A 25,911-nucleotide genomic window follows, 5' to 3' on the forward strand; every position below is an offset into this window, starting at 1 on the left:
TGGTTCTCCCACTTGACATTTAGCCAGCTGTGCCATGGACTCTTTGTTTGACAAACTTCCTTTAAGGTCAAGTAACTGACTCTTCCCGTGAGTTTCCCTAAACTTCCAGATTCTTACCATGCATGTATCTATATACCAGTACCTATAACTTGTTAGCTGCCTTGTTTGCTTGTCTCCCTTATTAGACTGTAAATATCTAAAAGGCAGGGATTATGTCTTCTGCATTTGTGTATGCCTATATGTTAGAGGTTACACTGAAATTATATAGTAAGTACACTAGAAATTTGTTGATTTGATAAAAGAATTAGACTGGGGATATTAATATATATTTTTAATAACATTAACCTAAGATAATTAAACTGAGGCTCTGAGATGTTCATTGACTTGAGGTCACATTGTCAAAACAACTAAGGACATATTTTTCCTTCCTTCCTTCCTTCCTTCCTTCCTCCCTCCTTTCCTTCCTTTGTCCCTCCCTCCTTTCCTTCCTTCCTTCCTTCCTTCCCTTTGGTGATTTTTCCATTACACATGCTGCCTTCTTAACATGATGCATTTATTCCCTGTGCTCACATGAACCTTGAATCCTGGAAGTGTCCAATGGGATTTACCAATTTGGGTATATTTATTCAGTCTGTTGATTACTTAATGTTGTCATTTCTGAGGATGACAAATGACCAAAAGCAAGTCATTCAGAATCATTGCTCTTATAAAGAGCTTGGCCTCTGCGTTGTTTGGATTTCTAGCCATTTCCATCTTTTGATTTTCTTCCAAGAATCTAAATTATATTTATTCTGCCTACTCTCTATAATAAGTTGTGCATGCATTATTATTATTATTGTAACTTGACAAGTGACTGTTCAAGAGAAGGTAGGATCTTGTTGGTGACGGCTTAAGGAGAGTAACACTTATGTTTGCTCTTCCTGTACTTCTCACATAGCCCCTGGAACTCTGGACACCTATATCTCAAATGCTCAGCTGAGATTAGGCAGCTGAAATCCAGCAAAGGTCAGGGATCACTCAGAAGGGTCTGGAACACTAGGCTGGGTTTAACATCATTGTATGGGAAAAGAGTAAATGCTAATTCTTGGTTATTTTGGTCAGAGAGAGAAAGGGATCATGTGCTAAGAGACACAACACATGAGCCTTGAGGGCAGTGAGTTTGTGGTTACTCAGTACTCATTTCATTTTGCCTTGTATTAAAATTTTTTATTACTTCTGTCTCCTATCAATAGGAAACTTGCATTTTATTAATTTCATCCTACTTCGCACATAGCAAACACTGAAAAGAAGCTTGTGAAATGAAGCGAGTAATCCCAAAAGCTCATTTCAACCTTTCCCCTTTGACCTTTGGTCCAATAATTAGTAACCAGTGAAATGCTCCAAAGGCAGGCAACCAGGGATAGGAAGACAGGAGGGGCCATCGCAAACTATCAACCAGATCATCAGCCTTGGAAAATTGAATAACTTGTGTGTATATCTGGTTATTCACAACAATAAAACACAACAATAATGCAGCCTGGAGACCAGAAATTTAACAACTCTTATCCTTCCATGATCATTGTATGCTTAACATAAATAATGTCTACCCATAACATTTGTATAACCTTTAAACACTTAATCAATTGGTATTTAATAAATTATTGCCTGCGCAGTGAAAAATAAGCTGGTCTTTTTTTTTTAAACAATTTAACTTTTTATTGATTTTGTTTACATAATAAGAAATCAGCAACTACAGTAGTTGCCACTTTAAGTGACCACAAGAAGACAAAATACATAATTATTTTACATGTTTATATTACAATTTTATAGAGTTAACTACAGCATACCTACCCATGTTTTGCTACAACCTGAATTCCTTTGGCCATATTGGTTTTAATTATGTCCAGAAATCATATTTGCTTCTTACCAACTTTTATCAGATGTTAACATTTTCAAATCAAACATTTTTAGAAAAGCTACTGAAAGCAATTTCGTTATAAATAGTCCATGTACATACTCTTTGCGTGCGGTTTCAAAATTTGGCAAGATGATTACAGACCACAGTCTGATATGGAAAAGGAAAGGGTATTGGGATGTAAATGAGGAGGAAGAACCAAAACTCAGTACATGGGAATAAAAATGAGCTAAAACTTAAGTGGGAATAAAAAATATATTAGTTATCCAAAGTTAATTTAAAATCCAAAGTTTGAAATGTCTTTTGTGTTGACAAGTGTGTGAGAAAGTGATTGGGAAGAAACTAATAAACAAGACCGTGAGTGATCTGTAAATAGAATCCATGTGGCATGTGAATTAATTATTGTCATTTCTTTTTGGCCACATCTTGGGGTTTTGGTTTGCTGTATTGTCACATTAGATGCTGGCAGAAAACAACATTGCTAGCTCATTTCCAGCACGTGGCCCAGGGTTACTAAAGGAAAAAAAAAAAAAAGTAGAAACTCTGCTATATTTTAAGACAGAGTTAAAGCTCTTGGGCCCAATTTATTCCTGCAGTCACTCTGAGAACATTGCACTGTGTTTTGCTGGAACAGAATCAGGACCTTTTGCATTGATGTGACGGGGCAATGACGAACGTCAGGCTAAGAATGGGAATCCGTCCCTGTGGGTTTCCTCCCACCCCACCTCATTTCCTCTCTCTTCCGTTCTCTCTTGTACATATTTTCACACACATATCATCCCAAGTTAACCTAAGGCGCTTTGCTGGGGAGATGAAAGAATTAGGCACAAAGAAAGAATGCACAAAGAAAGAGGTCCTTACAGTCCCCAAAAGCACTTTTGCCTGTATGTGACAAAAAAGCACCACATCAAAAACGGTTTTTTATTAGTTATTTATAAAAATGATATAAAAATTAGTAATAAGCTTTACAAGTAGTTGTTAAATTGGTTAATTTGTGTGATTTCAAAAAACAGTGTTTTAATTATCATATTACCCCTACGCCAGAGACCATTTTGACTGCAGCAGGTGGGAGAGGACCCTGCTTTCTCCTGCGCCCTGTGGGCCCTGCTCCAGGCAACTCACGTCCTGTCCCTTAGGTGGTTACTGGCATCTCTCCATTGTAAAGGTACTAAACGCTGGGGCTGGCCCTTTGTTGAATCATCTGCATGTCCTATAATTGTAGCTAAGTACTTGCAGATGACAAAATAAACAAATAGTGTTTCAACTATAGTAGTGAAAGGAGAATATTGTAATAATCTTGAAAAAAAATCATAGGTAGCATTTTCTTCGCAGAATACATGAGTAGGAGACTTCAAAGCAGTCTTTTGGGAAAGCATTCCAAACCTTCTCTCTCCTTCCCTTTGTGACATTTGGCCTTATCTGAATGGAGAAAGATGAATGATTTTCAAAAACCTCAATCTCTCTGATGCTACCTCCTGATCCTTTAATTATGTTTCTAATGTGAAAAAAAAAAAAAAAAAAGATACACCAGCTAAACTTGCTTTCACATTTTATAGTCCAGCCAATGGTTTGACACCATGAATTAAGAAAAGTTTCTTTTAAAGGATTTTTTAAAATTTTAAATTGAGTCATTTAAACTTTATCCAAAGATTCCATTTTACAGTGACACAATTTTCCTTTATATCAGATTCACATGAATTTAAAACATAAACCTCTTGAACAGGAATTCAGAGTGAGTTCAACCTAAACCTAAGCGGTGCAGGAATGTACTGGAAGTTATTAAGAGCTACACTGGAGTGCTGGCTGTGTAAAATTAAGTGCTTTCACGAGGAGGCTTTCTTAATTCTCAAGGCTTTTGTTTTCTCAGGCAATAAATAGCTCATAGAGAGTCATGGGTCACTGTGAGTGTTAAGAAAATAATCACTCTCACACTTTTACATTGTTTTGTGCAAGCACACAGTTGTTTTGTTTTGGCAAACGCCTCCTTGTTTTAGTGACTTCTGTCCACAATAAAGAAAATGAAATTAAGTGACTATTCCTTCTCCTAAGATGAGCTGTATTTATTACTGGAGCGGAAGTTGTCATATCCGTGATCATTAGCTTTGAACTTCAGGCATGACTGCTTTTCCTCCAAGGACTGTTTTTCTTCAAATGACTGGCACCAGCAGCATAGGCATGACTGTACAGAGCAAAGTAACTCGTTAGCCGTTCACATCAGTTACTGTCATGACTCTTCCTACTTTCTAGGGTTCTGACTGTCTGGGCATGATCGGGAGTTCTTGGCCACTTCCTTTCTATGCTGTCTTATTTTTCCCTTTAACAGCATATAATTACACAAGTAGTATATGATAGTTTTTTATACTAGAAAATACAGGGAAAGAAATGTATATCACTAAAACTCACCTTTTCATTAAAATTAGAAGGGAAAAGCACTCATTCTTGATATTTATTCTTGCTTACTTGAGAAATTCTCTTAATATTTGATAAATATATAACTCAAGACTTCTTCCTATGCAAGTAGAAATATTACCACACACCATACATATAAACACACGACCGTATATGTGCATGTGTGCATGAGCATGTTATCTTAATAAAATTGTACTATATGTACTACTCTGTAGCCTGCTTTCTATGTCAGTGAATTTAATGTTGTATTGATGTTTTTGTCAGCCACGTGTTATGCTCGTGGGCCTTTTTAATACCGTCACACAATGAACTTAGAAAGTACATTAATGTCTCGGTTTGATCCATCCAATTTCTTTTCTTGGATTTTTTTTAAATCCCAAACTTTGTTCATACTGTTTGCTTTCTGAGGATCTGTATGCATAAGGAACTGGGAGGTCCATTGTTTTCTGTTCTCTAAAAAGAGGGAGTCGATCTTGATGAACGTTCTCTTCTAGCTCTACAATTCATGAGCTTATGAGTGGGCAAAGAACTTAAGACTGATTTAGATGTTTTGAGGAAGCTGAGTTCTTTCCAGTAATGAGCTACCAGGGACAAATGGATCATTCCCATATAAGGGAAGGGAATATGTCATTCATATTAGATTGTCGAAGGAGTGAATGAATGGATGGATGTTACAATGCAAGTGGCCAAACGAAGAATAATACACGTATTCCACATCAAGTAGCACAACTCTGCTCTACAAGCAAGGTGGCAAAGAGGAGGTAGAACCTGAATTACATGTCTCCATTAGACTTGCTATTCTCATGTCCCATATGAAAAAGATACTAAGTTAGTTATAATCCAAGCCATGCTGCCTTAGTCCAAAACCTACTGAAAATGGGAACAAGGCATTTAACTCATGTTTAGCTCTTATCATATGACACCTGTCAGACATCAATGCATGTCCTTTTTGTTAATTTTCTGAGCATTTCTCCAAGTACAACTGATTGGTTGAGGCAGAAGGGAGTGGTTGATGAGGATTTATAGGCAGAAATCAAGTAGAGTGAGTTTTGAGCAGAAGTCATATTTTAAAAAATTATCTGTGATGTAACGCAAGGGAATACTGTAAAATAATTGACTAAATCTCTTTAGATATAAATCTGAATCGTTTGGAAAGGTTATATTTGATGCCAGGCTAAAAAAGAGCTTTTTTATTTTGAAATACTCTCACCTTAAAGCAGTTTTTGAATCTTTTGCTCACCAAATACAGAGCTATAGGATTAATGCAGGAATTCAGGGAGGCCATGTTGATGCCAATGTAGTCCAACACCAACAAAAAGCTGTAAGAAATATTCCAAAACATGTCTTTGTTGCTTTAAGCCTATATTCCTTGCAAACTCTTGAGTTTTGGGGGAAAAACATTACTCATATACAATAGTTTGACTTTATCACTAGTCTTTGCTCATAATGATCTCTCTCTCTCTCTCTCTCTGTCTCTCTCTGTCATCATGCCCCTCCCTCCCATGCCCAATTCTCTCTTTGACAATAAAATCTCATTCGGAAGTGATGAGGCTGGCTGAGAAGGCTTTGCAAAGTGCCAAGGAGAATCGGAGCTTATATTTTCAATCGTGCCACCCACTCAACATTTCGATCATTTTACGATCGAATGGAGACAGCTCTGCTTCTCGATTCTCAGTGTTCTTATTAGTCTACTTTATTCCTTCCTCTACAACAGGAGTGAAGGGGGAAAAGTGAAAATCGTAACTGCTCCCTAAAGACTAGCAAAATGGTACTCTGTCTCTGCAAGGGACCAGTGGAAAAAACCTTCTGAATGGCGTTTACCTACAAAAATCGGTCTAGTTTACTTTTTTTACCTCAAAAGTTCACATCTATTAGGATCATTCTGATCATAAAGAGTGAGCTTCAAAATCCTGCTGAGGTGAAGGGGAAGCCAGCACAGGGCAAAGACGAGGACCAGGCAAAAGACCGTTTTGGCCACTTCCCGTCTCTGTAATAAAACCATAGTCAGGGACTAAATAGAGGATTCAGATAATCATAGTGTTCCCACTTCCCAAACAGAATATTTAATATTGTTTACAAAAAGCCAGTGGCATTTGTACAAATTCAGAACATCAAGCTTTAAGTCGAATAGTTGATGTGAATTAGAAGTAAAGTGACTAGAGATTCACCTTAAAAAGGTAATGGATCTTTCTAGATCTTTTTAGATTACGTAGAACAGAATTATCTCTCGATAGATAATATAAAAAATATTCTTTGTATTTTCAAAAATACTGGAAGCAAGAGAATGGAAGTATGGTCTAGTGTATAATAATTTTAATTTGTTGTCATTGTAATAATTTTCTTATTCATAATTATAATCGTGAGTCAGCACATATTTCTATTTTCTTACCTGCTTTAAGTGGTCATTTAAAGCAATCTGCATGCCACTCTTCTTTCTCAACATTTCACAGGTCATCAGGGTATAAAAAAATGCAGTGATGGCCAATGGCAAGCAGAAATAGAAACTAAATAGCCACCAATCTTTAGCTGTCTTGTAAAACTATGGAGAAGAGAAAATTCTATGAGTTAACATTCCTCTGTAAAAAACATCTTCTACACCACACGTTAAATTAAAAAAAAAACAACAACAACATACTCATCTACTTCTAAAGTAGATACATTTCCTAAACACTATATAGAATATTTCAGGCCACATCTACTGAACAAATAACTAAATACTTATACGAAGTATAACAAACATTCCTTAAAGGGCATTTCAATTCTCTAAGGCAGTGTGCTGTAATTCTGCTCAAAAATTTAGGCAGTTGGGCAAAATTAAAAATATTTGGTAATTCAAATATTTTTGCCTTCACATAAGCAAATTATCCTTAAGCAAAAACATTCTTAAGGTACTCTTTCTGTGAAATACCACATCTGAATATGTGAAGACATCCTAGTGTTTAAGGGAAGCATTCACTTTTTAACAAGTGTGTTTCCCAGACAAAAATAGATGTGGAAAGGTCTGCATTAATTATTTAGCTAAGAAATGTACGAATCTCACTTATCAATTAGAAAATCAAAGCTGCTTATGACTTAGGCTTTTTTTTTTTTTTTTTTTTACTTTATTTCTGCTCTTTTTTTCCAACTGTGTTGGAGCAGAATTTATGTAATCTATGCAGAAAACTTTTTCCTTTTAACTAATAAGACACAAGAAGATAGCAATCTCATTCTCAATTTCACATTAATGTCCCTCTTTTTTCTTAAAAAATTTTTTTTTTAACATTTATTTATTGTTGAGAGACAGAGACAGACAGAGCATGAGCAGGGGAGGGGCAGAGAGAGAAGGAGACACAGAATCTGAAGCAGGCTCCAGGCTCTGAGCTGTTAGCATGGAGCCTGACGGGGGGGGGGGGGGGGGGGGGGGGGGGCTCGAATCCATGAATCACGAGATCATGACCTGAGCCAAACTCGGACGCTTAACCGACTGAGCCACCAAGGTGCCCCACTTCTTTTTTCTTTTAATTACCGGGATACATATAATCCCTAAAGTTGTATATAGTCTTCTTATATGTGAAATAGAAAATAACCATTGGTGACACCTGCATTAACACCTCTTAATCCATTCTGTTGGAAAGAGTCTTTTATACTCAAGATCTGTCTTCAAATACCAGCATTGCCATTTTCCCCCGTTTCCTGACTCCACGTTCTTGAATAAATGGCCAAGACGAAAAATTCTTTGCAATGGCAGCTTTCCCTTTAGACAGAGGGCAGGCTTGCCATTCAGAATCCTTCCATATCCGGGCATCTCCTACTGGATCACTCCCTGAACCACCCACTCCCTCTGATGGCTGCTGTGTTGTCTTATGAGGAATATGTAGTAGTTGGCAGTCCTTATGGAGGAGATGAGTAGAAAAGCTATACGTCCAAATCGATCCTCTCATGTGAACTTGCTTTATCTGTATCCCTGAACACCAGGGAATTTTTGTGGAAGTAGTGACCTAGCTTTCCGCAGCATTGGTCATTAGTCACCGTTAGCCCCCCGGTCCAGAGGCTTACGCTCTTAATTTATGCCAAGGACAGTCATAAATCAATAGCTTCCCAAGAAGGGAAGATCAGGCGGAAAGTAGCTAAATATTTATAAGGCAAGAATGGAAAGGAAAGCAAAAGGTAAAATTCACCTGCATGAAGGCTGTTTTCTGAGTGGGACGAAGCAAGCAGATTCGCAGGTAACGTCCTTTGTAGTCAATGGTTATCATATCAAAACCCACGGCTTCAGGGACTGCCAGAACCACAGAGACCACCCAAATTAAAACAATTTCGACTGCTGTCCATTTTGGAACCCCGATTCCTTTAATTCGACTCCAAGAAGCAACGGCTCGATATCTGAAGTACAAAATAGAATTATTTGTCAAGCTGCAGAGCCTGCTTTTATTGAATTACATACTTTAGTTTCTAAGTAACATAGCAATCACTAGTATAGTGTTCAGGATATACCTGGCTTAAATATACGCTCTTACCTGTCAATACTTAGAGCACATAGACTCAACACAGTGATTCCCACGGAGGCCTTCTGGATAAAAGGCACCAGCTTACACATCTCAACTCCAAAGGGCCAGTCCTCGGCAAGCAGCTGCATTGAGAAGACATGAAGCTCTGTGAGCAAGATTTTCACACGGTGCCCTCTGAACTGCATTACTTAGTGGACGGTAATTAACATGCAGAGTTAGATAACCAATTCCAGTTCTTCTCCTTTTCCTCATGGATTACTCCTTTGAAAAGCATCAGTGTTCGATATATGGATCAGGAGAGCGGTTGGGAATAATGAAAATGCGGCCAGTTCAGGAGAATTTGTTATGCATACACAGTAGCTTAGGATCAGAATCTCCACCATGGGGCTAACTGGGGCCGATCCTGTAAGTTCCCCTTGGAAAACTGAATGTGATGCACTGAAAACATCTCTTCTACTGTCGTGGAGTCTCACATGCTCAGGTCATGGCCAAGCCAAAATATAGATGATAAATGTTAAAAACAGATGGCAAATGTGTATTTGCATATTTCCACTTTACTGTAGTCAACTTGAGTGCCCAGAAACTCAGCGGGAATACGCACACTGCTCCTTGAACACCCTAGACACACTGCTGTGTTAGGGCTTTACTCTAGGTGTTTCCTTATTCTGGAAGGCTCTTTCCCCACAGATCCACTGGGCTAACTCCCTTACCTCCTTCAGATTTTGCTCAAACCTCATCTTTTCAACATAACCTACTTTAACCCCATTATTAGTACAGTAACTAGCCGGGTTCCTGTCTCTCTTACCCTACTCGACTTTCCTTTTTATCCATAGCACCTGTCAACAACTATTGCATGTATTATAACATTTACTTGTTTGTTTTGTTTAGTTTTTGCTCTCTTGAATCCCTAGAGTATAAGGCAGAATACGGCCTCTGCAACTGCCTAATTCAGTTCCTGCCATGTTGTGGATGCCATATTCAAACCCCTAAAACATATAGGCACTGGCTCTACCATGAGTAAAAAGACATAAGTTCTTGCTATTATACATATATTTCTCTCCTTCAGGCTTTCACAATAGATGTACAACCATCTCTTGTGAAAACCAGTTAATTTCTTTCTTAGGACAACTGGGTGTGCCCACACTCGTTAATGAATCACTTTAGGTGAACATCTGGATTGAATGTTCCTGAGGTTTTGAAAATAAAGAAAAGTATTTCAAATCAATGTTTTTTTTTAAACGTTTTAAAAAATAATCTTCCAAAAGTGAAAACTATTTTGAAACACAATTGAGTCTTTCTGTCCTTTCACTTTAGTGGAGTTTCTTTGTGGAGTCTGTCAAGATGTGTGATTGTTCCAAAATGGCACCAAAGGCTGAAATGTGTGTCTAGTATGAATACGACTTGGAGCTCCAACATGAGACCAATTTCGTTTCCAAGTTAGATACAAAAAGTTACTCTGACATGTAGGACAGATGTTGACAAGCTTACCACAGACATGCTTCATCTAGGGTCCTGAAGATCTACAGGGCCAGGCAGGTAACACAGAGGGGTAGAGAAGCCGGGTGTAAAGAAGTCATCGGTGTCAGGAAGATAATAGAGAGTGGTAGGGTGTGGGGTAAATCCCATCTAAAAGGGGAAGCTGCTTAAAGACCATGATATGATTTTTGCCAAGGAATCCCACATTAAAAACCAACAACAAAACACAACTCTTGATTTTAACTAAAAAAATCAAATTTTTATATAAAACCTCATAATTATAAAAGTTTTTAAGTCATTAAAAAAATTTTTTTAACGTTTATTTATTTTTGAGACAGAGAGAGACAGAGCATGAACAGGGGAGGGTGAGAGAGAGAGGGAGACACAGAATCTGAAACAGGCTCCAGGCTCTGAGCTGTCAGCACAGAGCCCGATGCGGGGCTCGAACTCACGGACCACAAGATCATGACCTGAGCCGAAGTCGGCCGCTTAACCAACTGAGCCACCCAGGCGCCCCTAACTCATATTTTTAAAAAACACTGTCAAATAACATTGTATCAAAAAATATATATCTGTAGATCAGACTACTTGTGACTTCTGGATTAGTCAATTGGGTCAGAATTCTGCTTGTTCATTCATTCATTCATTCATTCAATAAGCATTTATTGAGCATTCACTATATGCCAGACACCACTCTGAGTACAGGGTGCATATCAGTGAATAAGGCAAACTCCCTGCTCTCCTAGAGATTACAGGCTAGTGAAGGAGTCATATAAAAAAGTGCACACAAATATTTAATATGGTGTCATACGGTTATTGCCATTATATGAAGAGGGTATAGTGGGATTTGGAGTAATTTCTTGATAAGCTTCTCAAGCAACATCTTTCTGAAGAGGCAACATAGGAGTAAGGGATCTGACTACAGTAAGAAAGTGAGCCATGCAAAGTGCATTCAGGGCAGAGGAAGGAGCAAGTGCAAAGGTCTCGGGGTAAGAAAATAAGCCTAGTGTGCTGACCTTACACAAAGAAGTCTATCAAGACCCAGGCCAAGTGTCTAAGAGATGATGTTGTAGAAGGAGTCGTCTGAATAATTTTCGAGGAAGTACATTGTCCGTTTTTAAACAGGGAAATGGCATGGTCTTATTTATGGTTGAAGAAGATCACTGTCAGGGGAGCCTGGGTGGCTCAGTTAAGCGTCTGATTCTTGATTTGGGCTCAGGTCGTGATCTCACAGTTCGTGAGTTTGAGCCCCACATCAAGCTCTGTGCTGACAGTGTGAGCTTGCTTGGGATTCTGTTTCCCTCTTTCTCTCGGCCCCTCCCTGCTTGTGCTCTCCCTCTCAAAAATAAGTAAACATTAAAAAAATAAAAATAAGTAAAAAGATCAGTGTGGATGCTCAATGTAGAATAGAATGTGGGGTCGAGAAAGGAAGCTTTGATGAGAGATTGTGGTCAGCTGGACCCGGTGGTAACCTGGGGCTGAACGAATGGGTTGCAGACCAAATATATTTTTATATTTGAAGGTGGAGCCGGGAGGATTTGTTATGGTTTGGATATAAGACACGAGGAGTCAGGGAACTAAGAGGTTTGTCACATGAATGATGGAGCCATTCAGACTCATTCATCAGACTCAGGATGCCTTAGGTCTGAACCGGCTATGAACTTAAGATACTTTAAAGGAACCGCCAATTGCCCTTGGAAACATAAGAATAAAAAAGTTCCAACCAGTTCCAAGGACTCTACCAGACCAGCTTCTTATGAATTATCCAGACAATATTTCTAATTCTGATTGCTCTTAGAGGTATCAGGAAAAAAAAAAAAAAAGAAAGAAAGAAAACAAAACTAACAGTTAGGTGGCACTTGCAAATGGGTTAGGCATTATTCTAAGCACTTTGCACATACCATATCGTTGACATCTCTGAAGAAATCCTAGGACATAGTACTACTGATCCCCATTTTACAGATAAGAAAACTGAGGCACTTAGAAGGTTATTAACATACTGTGTTGGTTTTAAATACGTCCACAAATTCTTCGCTGCTCCTCCCTTCATAAGGTGAAGAAGCCTCGTTTCCCTTTCCTTGAATGAGGGTTGGCTTTAACAATTTGCTTTCTACGAACAGAATGTGGTGAAAGGGATGATGTGTGATGTCGGAGACTAGTTCACAAAAGGCATATGGCTTTCTCCTTGTGGTCTGGTGGATCACTCATTCTCAGGAGACCAGGTGCCATGTCAGGAGGACACCCAAGTGTCTGTGGGCAGGCCAGCATGGCGAGGAACTTAGGCTTCCTGAAAACGACTAGCAAAAATTTGCCAGGGGCACCTGGGTGGCTCAGTCGGTTAAGCATCCGACTTCGGATCAGGTCATGACCTCACAGTTTGTGAGTTCGAGGCCCGCATCAGGCTCTGTGCTGACAGCTCAGAGCCTGGAGCCTGCTTCAGATTCTGTGTCTCCCCCTCTCTCGGACCCTCCCCCACTCACACTCTGTCTCTGTCTCTCTCTCGAGAATAAGTAAACGTTAAAAAAAAAAAAAAAGAAAAGAAAAAAAGGTGAGACTAGCACAAATTTACCAGCTGTATGAATGAGAGATTCCTCCAGCTTTAGGCAAATCTTCAGAAAACTGAAGCCCTTGGCAAATACCTTGACTGCACCCTCATGAGAGACACTGGACCAGAAGCACCCAGCTAAGCGGTTCCTGAATTCTAGAGCCACAGACAAGGTGTGAGATAATAAAAGTTTATTGTTTCAAGCCACTAAGTTTTGGGGTTATTTACTATTCATCACTTGACAAGTAATATATCTGTCCTTGCTTTACTCACTTGGTTACTTGTCCTGGTAACTTGGTTTATTACTCACTGAAGTAACCGATCCACATTTGAACCCACATGGTCTGATTTTAGAGTCTATATAGCGTTTTGGAGAAACTGACCATAGAAAAAAGATTGTTTAGAATTAAATCAATATTCGCATTTTGACCCATACCTATGTGTCAATGGTAAAAATATCTAGATGCAAAATAAAATCTCTCCTAAGCACGTAGCCATTTCATTCACATAATATCCAAAAATTAACATATTTCCAAATATCTTATTTGCCTCAAACTATTTCCAGATATGCAAATATTAGGATCACCTAGGTGCAGGCATCAGATGAATCAAGATGAATGAGCGTCCAGGCCACTGAAGGGAAAGAAGTCTGGCCAATGGAAAGGAGCCCTGTACTGAATCCAGGCCCTGTTTTGAGGTTACTATTGTTTTTGGCTCAGCCCAGAAATTGGAGGATTGTTCTTCATACCACTGGGAGGCCTGCAGCTCAACCTCTGACCCAAGTTATCACAGGGGATAGGGAAACACAAACTGAAAATTGTAACCATTCTCTTCACGTTCGACACAGAGATAGTCAGAAACCGAATCATAACTGAGGGCTTACAATTTTCTAATCTACCCTTCCAAAGGGAAAGGAACTGCAAACCCGGGAGCATTAACCTTCATCAGCTTTTTTGGCTTTGTGGGCTTTTAATTCAGGCCCGGATGCTGCTGGTTCTGGAAGGCCACAAAAGATGAGAGACAAAGTGCCCACTGTCACTTCTGTTATTTTGTAATGAGAAGGGTGACTTTGGCAACCCCCGCCTCTCTCCCACCAGAAGGCTTTGTGGAGACTCTGAGAAGCCAGCTACCCAGTGGCAGAAACCATGCCCACTTCTGATGCTCATCTTGGTCTTCGTGGCTTCCAGTAAGTCTTGGGCAATTTAGTGCTGGGAGCTTATTTAAAATGCAAAGACATCAACCCCTTGCTTAACGGTGAACAAAACCCCAGGTGGAAGTGAAGGAAGATTTACTAAAATTTAAAAACAAACATCACTCTCAACCAAGGTGCCATCTTTAAATTTCAGTGAAAGAATGTTCTTATAGATTTTTGTGATAACTGGAAATTAATTATTTCACTCTTTGTTGACAAAAATCCTGACATCCAACACCTAATTTGAAGTCCAACAGTATAGCTTTCCTCTTGTAGGGGAAATTGATTCTTTTTATCGCAAGAGGAAGTAATTCTAACTTTAAACCCAGCAATAACACATTCTTATTCCTCATGTTGAGTTTTTTCTTTGGACTTCACTCCATTCAATTAGATAACTTAAGGGCAAGATCTGAATACTGAAAACAAATCAAGCACGCAATCAGACAAGTCTCTCTAATTGCAAAATCAATGTTAGAGTTCTGTATTGTTTCTTGGTCCCTATCACAGGAATTAAATGTCTAGGTTCTGCTTAAAAGTAAGTTTGAATATATATTACCTGCCACTAATTAAATGTGAACCAGTTAGAAATTACTCCCATAACTGTTACTGGTTTTCATATTGCGATGACTCAACCAACCAAGAGCTTTTGACACTGTTAGGTCCTACAGCGTGGTGTCCATTCGACAAATGATAGCCCACGCTTGTGCTCATTCCCTTCCCTTATGGTTTACACTGCTTCCCGAGAACGTTTCTTTTGTATGAATAAAAACAAATAAGTAAATCAACACTAGACTGAAAAAAGACGTGATCGTACTGATTATAAGATTTCTACTCAAGGATGACCATGACTGCATAACTTTATGTTGGAATGGCTGTTTATGAAAGAAAAGAAGGCAATAGCATACAGGGGCACCTGGGTGGCTCAGTCGGTTGAGCATCCGACCTCGGCTCAGGTCACGATCTCATGGTTTGTGGGTTCGAGCCCCGCATCGGGCTGCCTGCTTCGGATTCTGTGTCTCCTTCTCTCTCTGCCCCTCCCCCACTTGTGCTTTGTCTCTCTCTGTCTCTCAAAAATAAATAAGTGTAAAAAAAATTTAGAAAAAAGGCAATAGCATACAAATACATTATTTTTCTATTACATTTAACAATTATTTTTATATTATATATTTTTTCTTAATTTCTAAAAGGATAAATAGCATGAATAGGAAATAAATATCCCCTTTTTATAAGTATTGTTAATGATTCCTACAAAATCTCTCCAACTGGGAGATTTACATTTTTCATTTATCTTTTTAATTAAAAATCACATTCCTGAGAAATTAAATGGAGAAAACACTGTTAATACATACCACTGTTAATGCCCAAAGGAATTAAGCCCCATAAAGTCAGGAAATTTGAAAGTTAACCGTCTTGCACTAATAAATGTCCAATCGCTTCATTAACCTTATATACCATTTTATTTTCCTATTTTTTAAATCAAGAGTATATACTGAGTTTTAACTATTTACTTGTTTCAGAATACTCTATCACATTTTTAATGTCCAGCATAGTGCCTGGCACACAGTGGTCACTCATTAAATGCCTGTTGATTAACAGTGAATGAGTGTGCAATGGATGAATGCATGAATGCAATCATAAGGCAGAAATCTTATGATAAAACTACTGTCATGAACTTTCAGTTCTCATATTTGGAACAAAGTCTTTAGAGAACTGAGATGGCTACGCATTTATTGTTTGTTTGTTTGTTTGTTTTTGTATCGTCTATTCCATGCCATTCCTTCCTCTTTCCAGAGGATCAGATCTTCTTGACACATGGAGCCAGGGCCCTGAGGGATTGCGGGGTGATGGTTGGCTCCTCTCTTTTTGGAGTTCCGCCTTCCGAACAGGCTAGAAAAAGTGAAAAGCAAAAGTTCCTCTCCCATCCTGTCGCTCCTACTCAAAGCTGCCAAGGAAATGACTGACATAAAACAGAACTTACTGTTTCTCAATATCTAACGGGATCCTACCAGGAGCTTTAGTTGTAAATTTGGTGGAGATGGCTGCCTAAGCATCTTACCAGTGTAGGTAAGGACATGGTAAGGACCAGCTGTAGGACATGATTGTTTAAAAGGCTGGGTGAGCAATATATTTACAACAACAACCAGGGTTACTTTGCCAGACGGCTGTGATGAAGTGTGAACCTTTCTTTCAAATGACTGGTATTATAGAAATGTTTTTACAGTGAGAGTCAAAAGAGGGAAATAATGGAGTGGTTGTGTTTCACAGCTTTGGGAAAGGGTGTATTCTTCTGTTTTTATCTGTTTCCTGCAGCAGATAAGAATTTTTCTGCATTTGAACTGGCATTTTAAAGATAGAGCACGCTTATTAAGGGATTTTCATTTCTTTTTTAATCGTACGTATGGACAGAATTTAAGGTAAGCTGCTGGTCAGGTACACAGAAAATATTTTCTTGACGTATGTCGTACCTGTGCCCTTGGGGACAGGTATCAATTACAAGTTCCATTCTGCATCCATTAAAATGCACTTAATCACCTAAAAATTAGGTCGTGAGGATTAGAAATATGTGGGTCAGAAATAATGCCAGCATAACCCCAGGGGTGACACTTCAACAGACCACAGTGTGAACAACGCCCCCTGGAGTTGGGCGAGACAGAGGTTCTGTCTCCAAGAATCTGTTGCGTGCACACCCGCAGAACAGAGGGTTTTTCCTGCTCTGGAAACATTCCTATGACTTGCTTAAATACAACATTGACTCCATGAAGGTGAATGGAGTTTCCTGAAACAAAATCTCCAGAAGCAAAAAGAAAAGATTAAAAAAATATATCTTAGGAGAAATTTAAGTTTACTTTAAATATATTCTCTGCTAGTGTTACAATGAAATCTATCTCCAAGTCTGTAACAGGTCAATAAATAGATTGCTACTCTCCTATTATTCGAATTTAAGAATACATGCACAGTTTGTGCTTAAAAACTCACTGACATGTTACATATTCTGAAGAGTCCAACTAAGAGCATTAAGAAATGCTGTTTACAGACCTAGTAGATTTTTTGATTCATGTAGCTGAACTGTATCTTCTATGATCACTGTGACACGTGAAAAATGTCAGAATTACAAGCCGATGGTCTCGCGGCTCAGAAAGAGACTCTGAAACTTCATGAAGTCAACAAATCTTATTAAATCATCTCATGTCTTACCTAAACCTAATTCTATCCAGAAAATATCTTTGGGACACTGGTAAGCTACTATGAGAAGACATTTGATTACCATGCAATCTCAAAGCCCTTTAAAATAGTTTGAAAACACTGAGTGAGGGGGAAGAAAGATATGTACAACATAAACATCCAGAGGATAGTTTTCCTCCTTTCTGGAAACTACAATTGAGCTAAAGAGGACAGAAGTAGAGAGAGGACACAAATCAGGGGGCATGAAAGTGGCTGTGAGTCTTAGGGACAGAGAATTGCTCGACAAATTCTCTGTCAACTTTGCTAATAAATTTCTGACTCAAGCATGAGCCTCTTTCTTGCTCTTCTACCACCACACTTGGGCTATTTTCTTCGTTTACATTTTCCCCAGAGGGTCTATAGGGGGAAAGAGAAGTAATCAATCTCTAAAATAAAAGCACTGGCAAGAGGAAAGGACAGAAGTCTAAAATTAGAGAAGTTGTTGGGTAAGATGTACCCAATACACCACACTCAGCTGCCTCCCAAACGTAACCAACCTCATCAAAGTCTTGAAAGAGATTGTTTCACATCATAAATTACATCTTGAATCTTATTTAAGCTCAGGCTTTATCTGTCAACACCCTTTGAAGCACTTAATCATTTATTAGCATTTGTCATGTTTCTCTAAAAATAATCAACTATAGCATATTAGCCACACATAGATCACCTTATATGGTTTTTCTTTGCAAAATGAAGCACGTGGCTCCCTGGCCTTGAGACAACAGGGTCTTGGCTATGTCATCCTCTTGTATACCTATGGAAATATCTTCATCCTGAACAACTCATTTAAAGTGAGCAAAGAAAAAATGTAGAGCCTTTGATAGATAAGCCTGGGCATATTGAAAGTAACATTGCCATGACATTTTAAGAGGCTTGGATTTATGGAGTGGCCAGTGGCAGATCAAAAGCAAACGCAAGGACTATAGAGTTAACCTAGCGAATCTTTCATTGCCCAAGGCCAAGAGTTTGCCAACCATTTTGTCACAGGAATCCACGTGTGGAACAATAAATTGGGAATGTGAACTCTTGAGTTTCTGGATTATTTGAATTATGCTATTGACCTATTATGTAACTATGGCCAATGTTCTCATATAGGAAGAGGAACAACTTCACCCTTCTTTTTCATCTGAACAGTTATAAAAATTATGATTATCAAAGCCCCACTGTCCTTATGTTTTATGTGTAACATCTTTTGTCCACAAGCATCTGTCTGGTACTGACTGTTGCAGGCACGACACTAGGTGGGTGTTGGGGTATTAGTTTTATCTGTTAGTTGATTCTAGGTCATTCAGAGCTAATAGCCTATTAATACTTTTTAAAAGCTAACACCTTACATGTGCTTAATTGGTGCTCCTTAATTTTTTTTCTTTTCTTTTCTTTTCTTTTTTTTTTTTTTTTTTGCTTTAAATAAATGAATCTCAACATATCTAGGTTCCATTTTGGGTTCAAAGAGCTTCTGCCACTAGAATATCTCTAAATATTATAAAATGTTAGTAAAATATCTCAGTTACCTAACTGGAGATGAGGAGTATTATTATCTGGGAAGAAATCAGACTCCCCTATCCAATGATACTTTTACTTCTTATGTTGCTCTATGTGCATAAACCTCCACTTACCGATCAGACAATTATAACTTCAAAAGTTAAATCTGATGGAGTTCCAGTAACTTTTACTTATAACTATGAAACTAGTCAATTGCACATAAACTTGTTAATTACTAGAAGTAGTCTAAGTTTGGAAGTGAGGAAGGTTAAGTTTGTTCAGAAAGATAGGGTGTCATAAGCAGAAAATGTCTGATTACCTGACAAGGTCACTTCACTCAAAACTCATTTGTGGGTTCAGTGAAGCAACTCCACATTTTTACATGCCAGCATTTAAATGTCAGGTATACCCTACCTTAACTAGTTAAACATTAAAGATCAGCGATTTTGCCTTTCAGAACTATGAAGGCAGGCTCTTTGCCTCTAATAGTAGCTTACGAAATCTTAACAGCAAAGCCATTCAAAGGCACTCCACCACCGCTGGACATCTGATTACATGTGGATCCTTATCAAACCAATGTCCATACCGATAACCTGTCTTCCAGTTCACAAGCAGATTTGTTTGCAAATGCAGTTTGCTTACACATAAAGGAAGTTACATTTGAGAATTAACTGTATTAGCTCAGTTACCCATGCCCATATAGCACTGAGAGTGAAATTGTTAAATGAAATCCAGAGATAATTTAAAAACTCATTATTTGCTCAAGAATTTTTAATTGCTTGAGAAGTTAAAAGAAGTTAAGTAAATTTTAACTTGAACTTGCCACCAACCTTTGTTAAATATCACTGCTAAACCAAACGAAGCCAAACGAACTAACTAACCAACCAATCAGCCACCAACAACATAAAACCTTCACGGCATCCAGAAGTATACCCCTGCTTTGCTGTTTGTACACAGCTGGGACAGCTTTGACATCAGTGCTACCGCAACTTACTAGTCAGATAGGTTCTCATAGGCAACAGACATATTGGTTACCCCATTCACCGCAGTCTATACAAGGAAGGACACAACTAGCCTGTGAATAAGAAGAGGTTCATCCTCACATCATATACTTATAAATACTGGCTTTTGGTTCAGGTACATGTATATAGACCATGTAAATATTGGCATGGTGATCCATGTATATACTAGAGATAGACATTAATACATGCATATATGTATGGAGATGTTATATAAAATAGTGACCCAAACTAAGAGTACAACCATAACTTTGGGGCATAAAATAGAGACATCTATCAAAATCACAAATGCACATACCCTTTGATTTAGTAATTGTAGTTCTAGAAATTTTCAGATATAGTCACACATGTGTGCAAAGCCATTTGTATGAATCTATTACTTGTAGTCACATTTATAATGGCAAAGCTGAAAAAAAAAAGCCCAAATTTTCATTCTTACACATACACACACACACATACACATTTATTTTTTTCTTACTAGGTGCCAGGCACTGTGCCAAATGCTATTTACCGGTCTATTTATATGTGTTTATATGTGTATACACCTGTGCACAGAGATATAAAGATACATATAAAAGTTATAATTTTCTGATCGGTAAGTGGAGGTTTATGCACATAGAGCAACATAAGAAGTAAAAATATCCACTTTGGATGACTGCCTTTTCCATTTTCATCTGGATGGACTTACATAATGTAACATGTTAGAGCCTTAGCAGACACTGCTGGGAAGGATAAGCCAGACTCTTCTTTTCAGCATATTTACATGAATATGCATATGTGAAGTACTTCAACAGTTTCCTTTGTCTGGGTTTCCTATGATACCTCTGTGGCCTTCATCATAGGATTTCCTCTCAGCCATAGGATACCTGGTGAGAGGACTGATTTTACCTGAAAGTTTCCAGAGACCTTGTCTCTTGAGGTAGAACAGATCTATATCCTAAGGGTTGTCAGCACCTCCCTGTGAAGTCCTGTCCCATTCTACAGCAGTATCAGAGACTATGACATTTTGGGTTTGTCAACTTTTTTGAATGCTAGATTTACTGACCTCCAGATTAATGTAATAGATTCACATTGATGTCCCTTGGGTGTGCCAACAGATGGGTTAGGTGGGCTCTATGAAATTGCAAATGTTGTGTGTGTGTATGCATGAATGACTTTTTTTGCATTTTAATATATTATAATTATTATATCATATTAATTGTATGTCAATTGTATATAATATATACAATTAAATGGATCCTGAAAGATAATTGTAATATCCCACAAAAACAAAATTAGAGATCATTAGTTTAGGGGTGCCTGGGTGGCTCAGTTGGTTAAGCATCCTACTTCAGCTCAGGTCATGATCTCAGGGTTCGTGAGTTCGAGCCCCATGTCGGGTTCTGTGTCTACAGCTCAGAGCCTGGAGCCTGCTTTGGATTCTGTGTCTTCCTCTCTCTCTTCCCCTCCCCTGCTTGCGCTCTCTCTCTGTCTCTGTCTCTCTCTCTTAAAAATAAATAAACATAAAAAAAATTTAGAAATCATTGGTTTAGAGATTAAAGTCTCCCAGTTTAGGATAAGTTTAAATGGCATTCATAATTCACTTAAATTACTTTGTGTTAAGTATAATACCTGATTATGCTGAGGTTCTAAATGCATTTTTAAAAACTTACTTATATGGTTGGGCACCTGGGTGGCTCAGTTGGTTAAGCATTTGATGTTGGCTCGGGTCATGATCTCACAGTTTGTGAGTTTGACTCCCACCTCAGGGGAGCACGAACCTCACTTCGGGTGAGCTTGAGCCCTGCTTCTGGTGAGCCCCGCTTCTCTCTCTCTCTCTCTGTCTGCCCCTCGCTCACTTGTGCCCTATGTTTCTCTCTTTCAAAAAAAAAAAAATAACTTACTTATATGGCATCACAATTATTTAGGAGAATAAATGGCTTTTAACTAGTCTGAATTGGGTGTTTTTTGTAAAATAAAGCCTTTAAAATAACAGTGATATTATCCATATTATGTACTACAGATCATCTGAAGGGGAATTTCAGGAGATAGAAATCTTCACATGACTCAGATTAAAGCTGGAAATGTTTACCAAGCACCCTGCCGTGTGGCAGCGTGTCCTGTAATCCCACCAGGGCACGCAAATGAGGTTCTAAGAATACTGCATGTGAGAGAAGGGAATGCTGGGTCTGAGCTCACTCAGTGCAGAGGGACAGGGAAGGCCCCAGGTCTAGGAAGACTTAGAACCTTCCGGGTTCTAGGGCCCAGATAGCCTGGGTCCAAGCCCTAGTTTCACCACTGTCCAGTGGTGCAACATTGGGCAAGTTACTTCCTCACCTGTCCAACACGGAGTTTTCCTGTAAAACAGGGATGACAACAGTACCTCCTCCCTGGGGTTTGCTGCAGTGATTTAGTGATACCGACCAAGAACCTAGTGCATAATAAATGGCAGCCATTATTATTATATTATGCTTCAAGCGACACATGTTTACACGCAAGATAAAAATAAACTAAAAGCTACTATGTAGCATTCCACGTTGGCAAACTTGGCAATGGGACCTTATTCTTTGTGATGGATGTGTTTATGACCAATATAGATGACTGGGGGGCCAGATTTGTAATGACTGTTTACTTCAGAAGTAAAAGCACAGTTTTAACAGATTGAATGGCTTCAGGCAAAATGATGTAATTTCCTAGGGAAATCATAGAGAAAATTGAAATGAAAGTAAAAACTGTGTGCCCTCCACGCTCCCCACCCCAGGAGTCAGATATTCTCTGGTTTATCAAATGTAATCATGTGATCAGAGAAGGTAAGAAAGTAAGAAAGTCCTCCCCAAGGAGACCTTTCACACAATTCTATGCAAGCCTAGCAAAACTGGATTGTAATCTCCCTTTTCAGAAGGCTTTTTATTTCACTCATTTAAATATTTTGCAACATCCACTCTACAGTTTCTCAAGTTAGTTTTGATGAATTGAATTGAAATTCTTTTGTCAAATTGGAACAGTAAGAGTTGGTCGTTGGGGCTGCTTAAGAAGTAAGCGCATCACTTCTGGCTCTAACAGAACTGTGACTGCATCCAAGGGACCATTTTTGATTGCACCTCTCCCAGGAAACACTCAGACTTCATGAGAACAAGTTGCCATGCAGCATTTTAGGATTTCTTCTATTTATCCCACATTTGTGGGAGTGTTTCCTTCCAGAGCCTGGATCTTAATCCGAATCCTATATCTAAACTTCAGAAATTGCTAGAATTCCCTGAAAGTATGGTTATTTGGATTAGGATTAAAGGCATGTCTCATGGTGCTTCCTGCCACAAAGATCAAAACATCCCCTATCACCCCTTCTCAGCCTCCATGCCACATTTTCCCCCTTGTACTGAGCCCTGGATTAGCTTCAGGCAAATTCCCAAAGCACATTCCCTTTCCCTTACACTTTGGTTCTGTTCTTATGTGTGACTTTCTACTGCTGATCATGATGGGTAAGCAGAGTTTTAGATCCTTGCATGGGCTTTAAAAATTTTCTGGCTCTTTCACCCAGGCTCTTTTTCTTAACACCACGATACCCCAGTAGCTGGGCACTAACAGCCTCATTGTAGAGTTGAGGAAACTAAGGCCCAGAGATGTCGGGATGTGTCTAGAGTTCCAAAACAACCTGGAGTCAAATAGTGCGGGGGTTTATGTCCTGCCCTAGCTCTCTGTGCCGGGTTCCCTGTGGTAATCACAATTAACGTTAGCAGCTGAAACCATTTAGAGACTTCACGCTGAGTGCTCTTTGGTTTGTTCTCAAGGTAATCGATGGGGGTACAGCTTGTACTTTGGACCTGACAGATTTGGGCTTGAATCCCACCTCCATCTCTTACTAACTGTGAGGCCTCGAACATCTTGTCGATCATCTGTAAAATGGAGAAATACCTACTTTCGGGCTGTCAAAAGTAGTAAAGGGAAGTAACCTATCCTTTCCAGGGCTTGGCCCGCTCTAGACATGCACTAAAGAGCAGGTGCAGTTCAGTCATTCACAGCAGGTGAAGCGTGTTGGTGTACTCTCTAATCTGGTCTCTTTCTTCTAGCCCATTTGTTTCCTAAAAAACCCAATTCCAGCTCCTCTACTTTTAGGGCCCTCCACAAAAATGCTTCCCAAGGTTGGTGTGCATGTGAATCGCCTAGGTATCTAAAGATGCGGATTCTGCTTTTGTAAGTCTCAGCTGGAGTTGCAGTTCTAACCGGGTCTTCTCTGGTGACATCGGTCCTGCCAATCTGTGGACCACATTTTTTTTTTTTTTTTTTTTTTTTTAGAGACAGTGGGCCCAGTGACCTAGGCTTAGGGACTAAATACTTCAGGACCAGTGGTTCTCAGAGTTTACAGTTCATCCTCATCACATGGAGGGCTTGTTAAAAATACATACTACTGGGCTCTATCTCAGAGATTCTGAAATCAGTAGGTCTGAGGTGGGGTCGTAAAATGTCTTTTCTAACATGTTCCCTCCCAAGTGATGCTGTTCCTGCTGGTGTGGGGATTATACTTGCTCGAGGCTTAGCCTAAGGTTACTGAAGACCAGTAGGGAATTTGTTTCCAATGCTAGCTGACTTTTAGGAGGCTATGGATCTTCTAGAGTAAGCATCCCCCAAAGGCTCTTCCGTCTTCCTCCTCCTACCTAGGCACCCTCCCGCCAAAATTGGCCCTTTACCTTGTAGACAGTGATGGGGATGTCAATGATGATGTGTAGCAGGTCTCCCAGAGCCAGGCTGGCTATCAAGATATTAGGGCCGTTTCGCATGCACTTGTTCTTGTAAATGATTCTCAGCAGTGTGGAATTCCCGATGATGCCCAGCACGAACACTAGACAGGACACCACCGTGTTGATATACTTGAAAGTCTCCTTGATCTCAATGGATCTCTCGCACGGAGGAGGCGAGCGTGGCCGGGCTCCGGTTGTTCTCCCTGCTTTAGGCATCTGCGGGGGTGCAGAAGTCGACGGCAAGCTGGCGTTGGGATCCTTCGGCCAGGAAACCTCGGCGGGGGGCGTCATTATCTCTCCGGGTCCCGGAAGTGGCAGAGTGGCCCTGGTCGATGGGAATCCCCTCTCTTCTCCCTGGACCCCTGCCACGCCGCAGGCGATGACCAGCGCCAGCAGGGCGCGTCCGCGCAAGCTTGGCGGCGGCCGCATGCTGCTGCCTGCTCCAGTGGGCGTCAGGTGGCCGCTGTGCAGCTCTGAGTCTGGAGAACCGCAGGGAAGAAAGACTGGAAGCTTGGGGCAGCTACCCCAGCCACGCCCCTGCAAACCGCTAGCGCAGAGCGCAGCCGCGCGGCGAGCGTCCGCGCGCAAATGTAACTCAAGTTTGCGCGCCAGTGCTAAACCGGCGCGCGTGACACTCCTGAGTCGCTCGACTGTCCTTCCCGAACCAGCTTTCCCTGTGCTTTTTTTCTCCCTTGCGTTCCCCCGGGGGATTAGTGACTCGCAGTGGGGCGGGGCATTCTGGAAGGGGTGTGCCAGAGAGAGAAGGATGGGTGTCTAGGGCTTAGCTTTGAGCTCTTTGGTGCGTCCCGGGGAAGCACAGAAGTTCTGGCTAAGGGTGCGTGGGGACTGGGGGGACCAAGGCACCCAGAGGCCAAGGGCATATGCCAACCTCTGCATTTTGCTCCGCAGGGAACGCGGACACCCGGTGTCTGAACGTCGTCAAGACTCCTCCCGGCGGTGGAAGCCACTACTCCCCAGCCGCCTGCGCTCGGATCGCCCCGGCGCCCGCCGGAGTGCGCCGGCTGACCCACACAACTCGTCCGACTTGGGGGAGTGTCAGCATGAACTTCGAAGCGTCTGTCCCCTCTAAGTGGCTTCAAACTTTTATTTGCTCTCCTTTACTCCAACCTCATTTTAATTCATTGTATCTATGCGTCTTTTTTTTTCTTTAATTAGATTTAAAAGTAGATATCCCCAAACTCCCAACCCAAGCTGAAGCCCCAGGACAAGGTTCAATCACTAATTTTAACTCAACACCAAGCCAGAATGTTTACCTCGCGAATGGGAAGCACCGGGAGCAAAGCGATGAGCGGGGACCTCCTTCCCGGGACGCTCGGCTCTCAGGTCGGTTCCAGCCCGCTCTAGGGGGCGAGCACGCCTCCCTTCAGGGCCGGGCGGTCCGGCTCTGAGGAAACGCCTAGGGAATGCCAGACCAAGTAACCTCCACAGTTGCTCGAGGTCTCTGCCGTC

General features: G+C 40.2%; 1 protein-coding gene across 1 annotated transcript; it reads right to left on the minus strand.

The window, feature by feature from the left end:
* Window positions 1-2,058: 2,058 nt before the first annotated feature.
* On the minus strand, window positions 2,059-25,911 carry EDNRB (endothelin receptor type B). Its single transcript, XM_049647113.1, has 8 exons — window positions 25,716-25,911; window positions 24,391-24,920; window positions 8,800-8,912; window positions 8,461-8,665; window positions 6,693-6,842; window positions 6,157-6,290; window positions 5,514-5,622; window positions 2,059-4,073 (listed from the first exon to the last, which is right to left on the minus strand). The coding sequence occupies exons 2-8, from the start codon at window positions 24,868-24,870 to the stop codon at window positions 3,939-3,941; spliced, it is 1,326 nt and encodes a 441-aa protein (XP_049503070.1). The 5' UTR covers window positions 24,871-24,920; window positions 25,716-25,911; the 3' UTR covers window positions 2,059-3,938.

This window comes from Panthera uncia (genome assembly GCF_023721935.1).
Source record: "Panthera uncia isolate 11264 chromosome A1 unlocalized genomic scaffold, Puncia_PCG_1.0 HiC_scaffold_16, whole genome shotgun sequence".
Classification (NCBI taxonomy): domain Eukaryota; kingdom Metazoa; phylum Chordata; class Mammalia; order Carnivora; family Felidae; genus Panthera; species Panthera uncia.

What these genes read in the sequence shown, in the direction of transcription:
- EDNRB (XM_049647113.1), bottom strand. Translation starts at nt 24,870, where the DNA reads ATGCGGCCGCCGCCAAGCTTGCGCGGACGCGCCCTGCTGGCGCTGGTC. An exon ending in TAAATGACCACTTAAAGCAG is followed by an intron (nt 6,291 to 6,692) that starts GTAAGAAAATAG and finishes GTTTTATTACAG; the next exon opens with AGACGGGAAGTGGCCAAAAC. An exon ending in GATTCAAAAACTGCTTTAAG is followed by an intron (nt 4,074 to 5,513) that starts GTGAGAGTATTT and finishes TGCTCTGTACAG; the next exon opens with TCATGCCTATGCTGCTGGTG.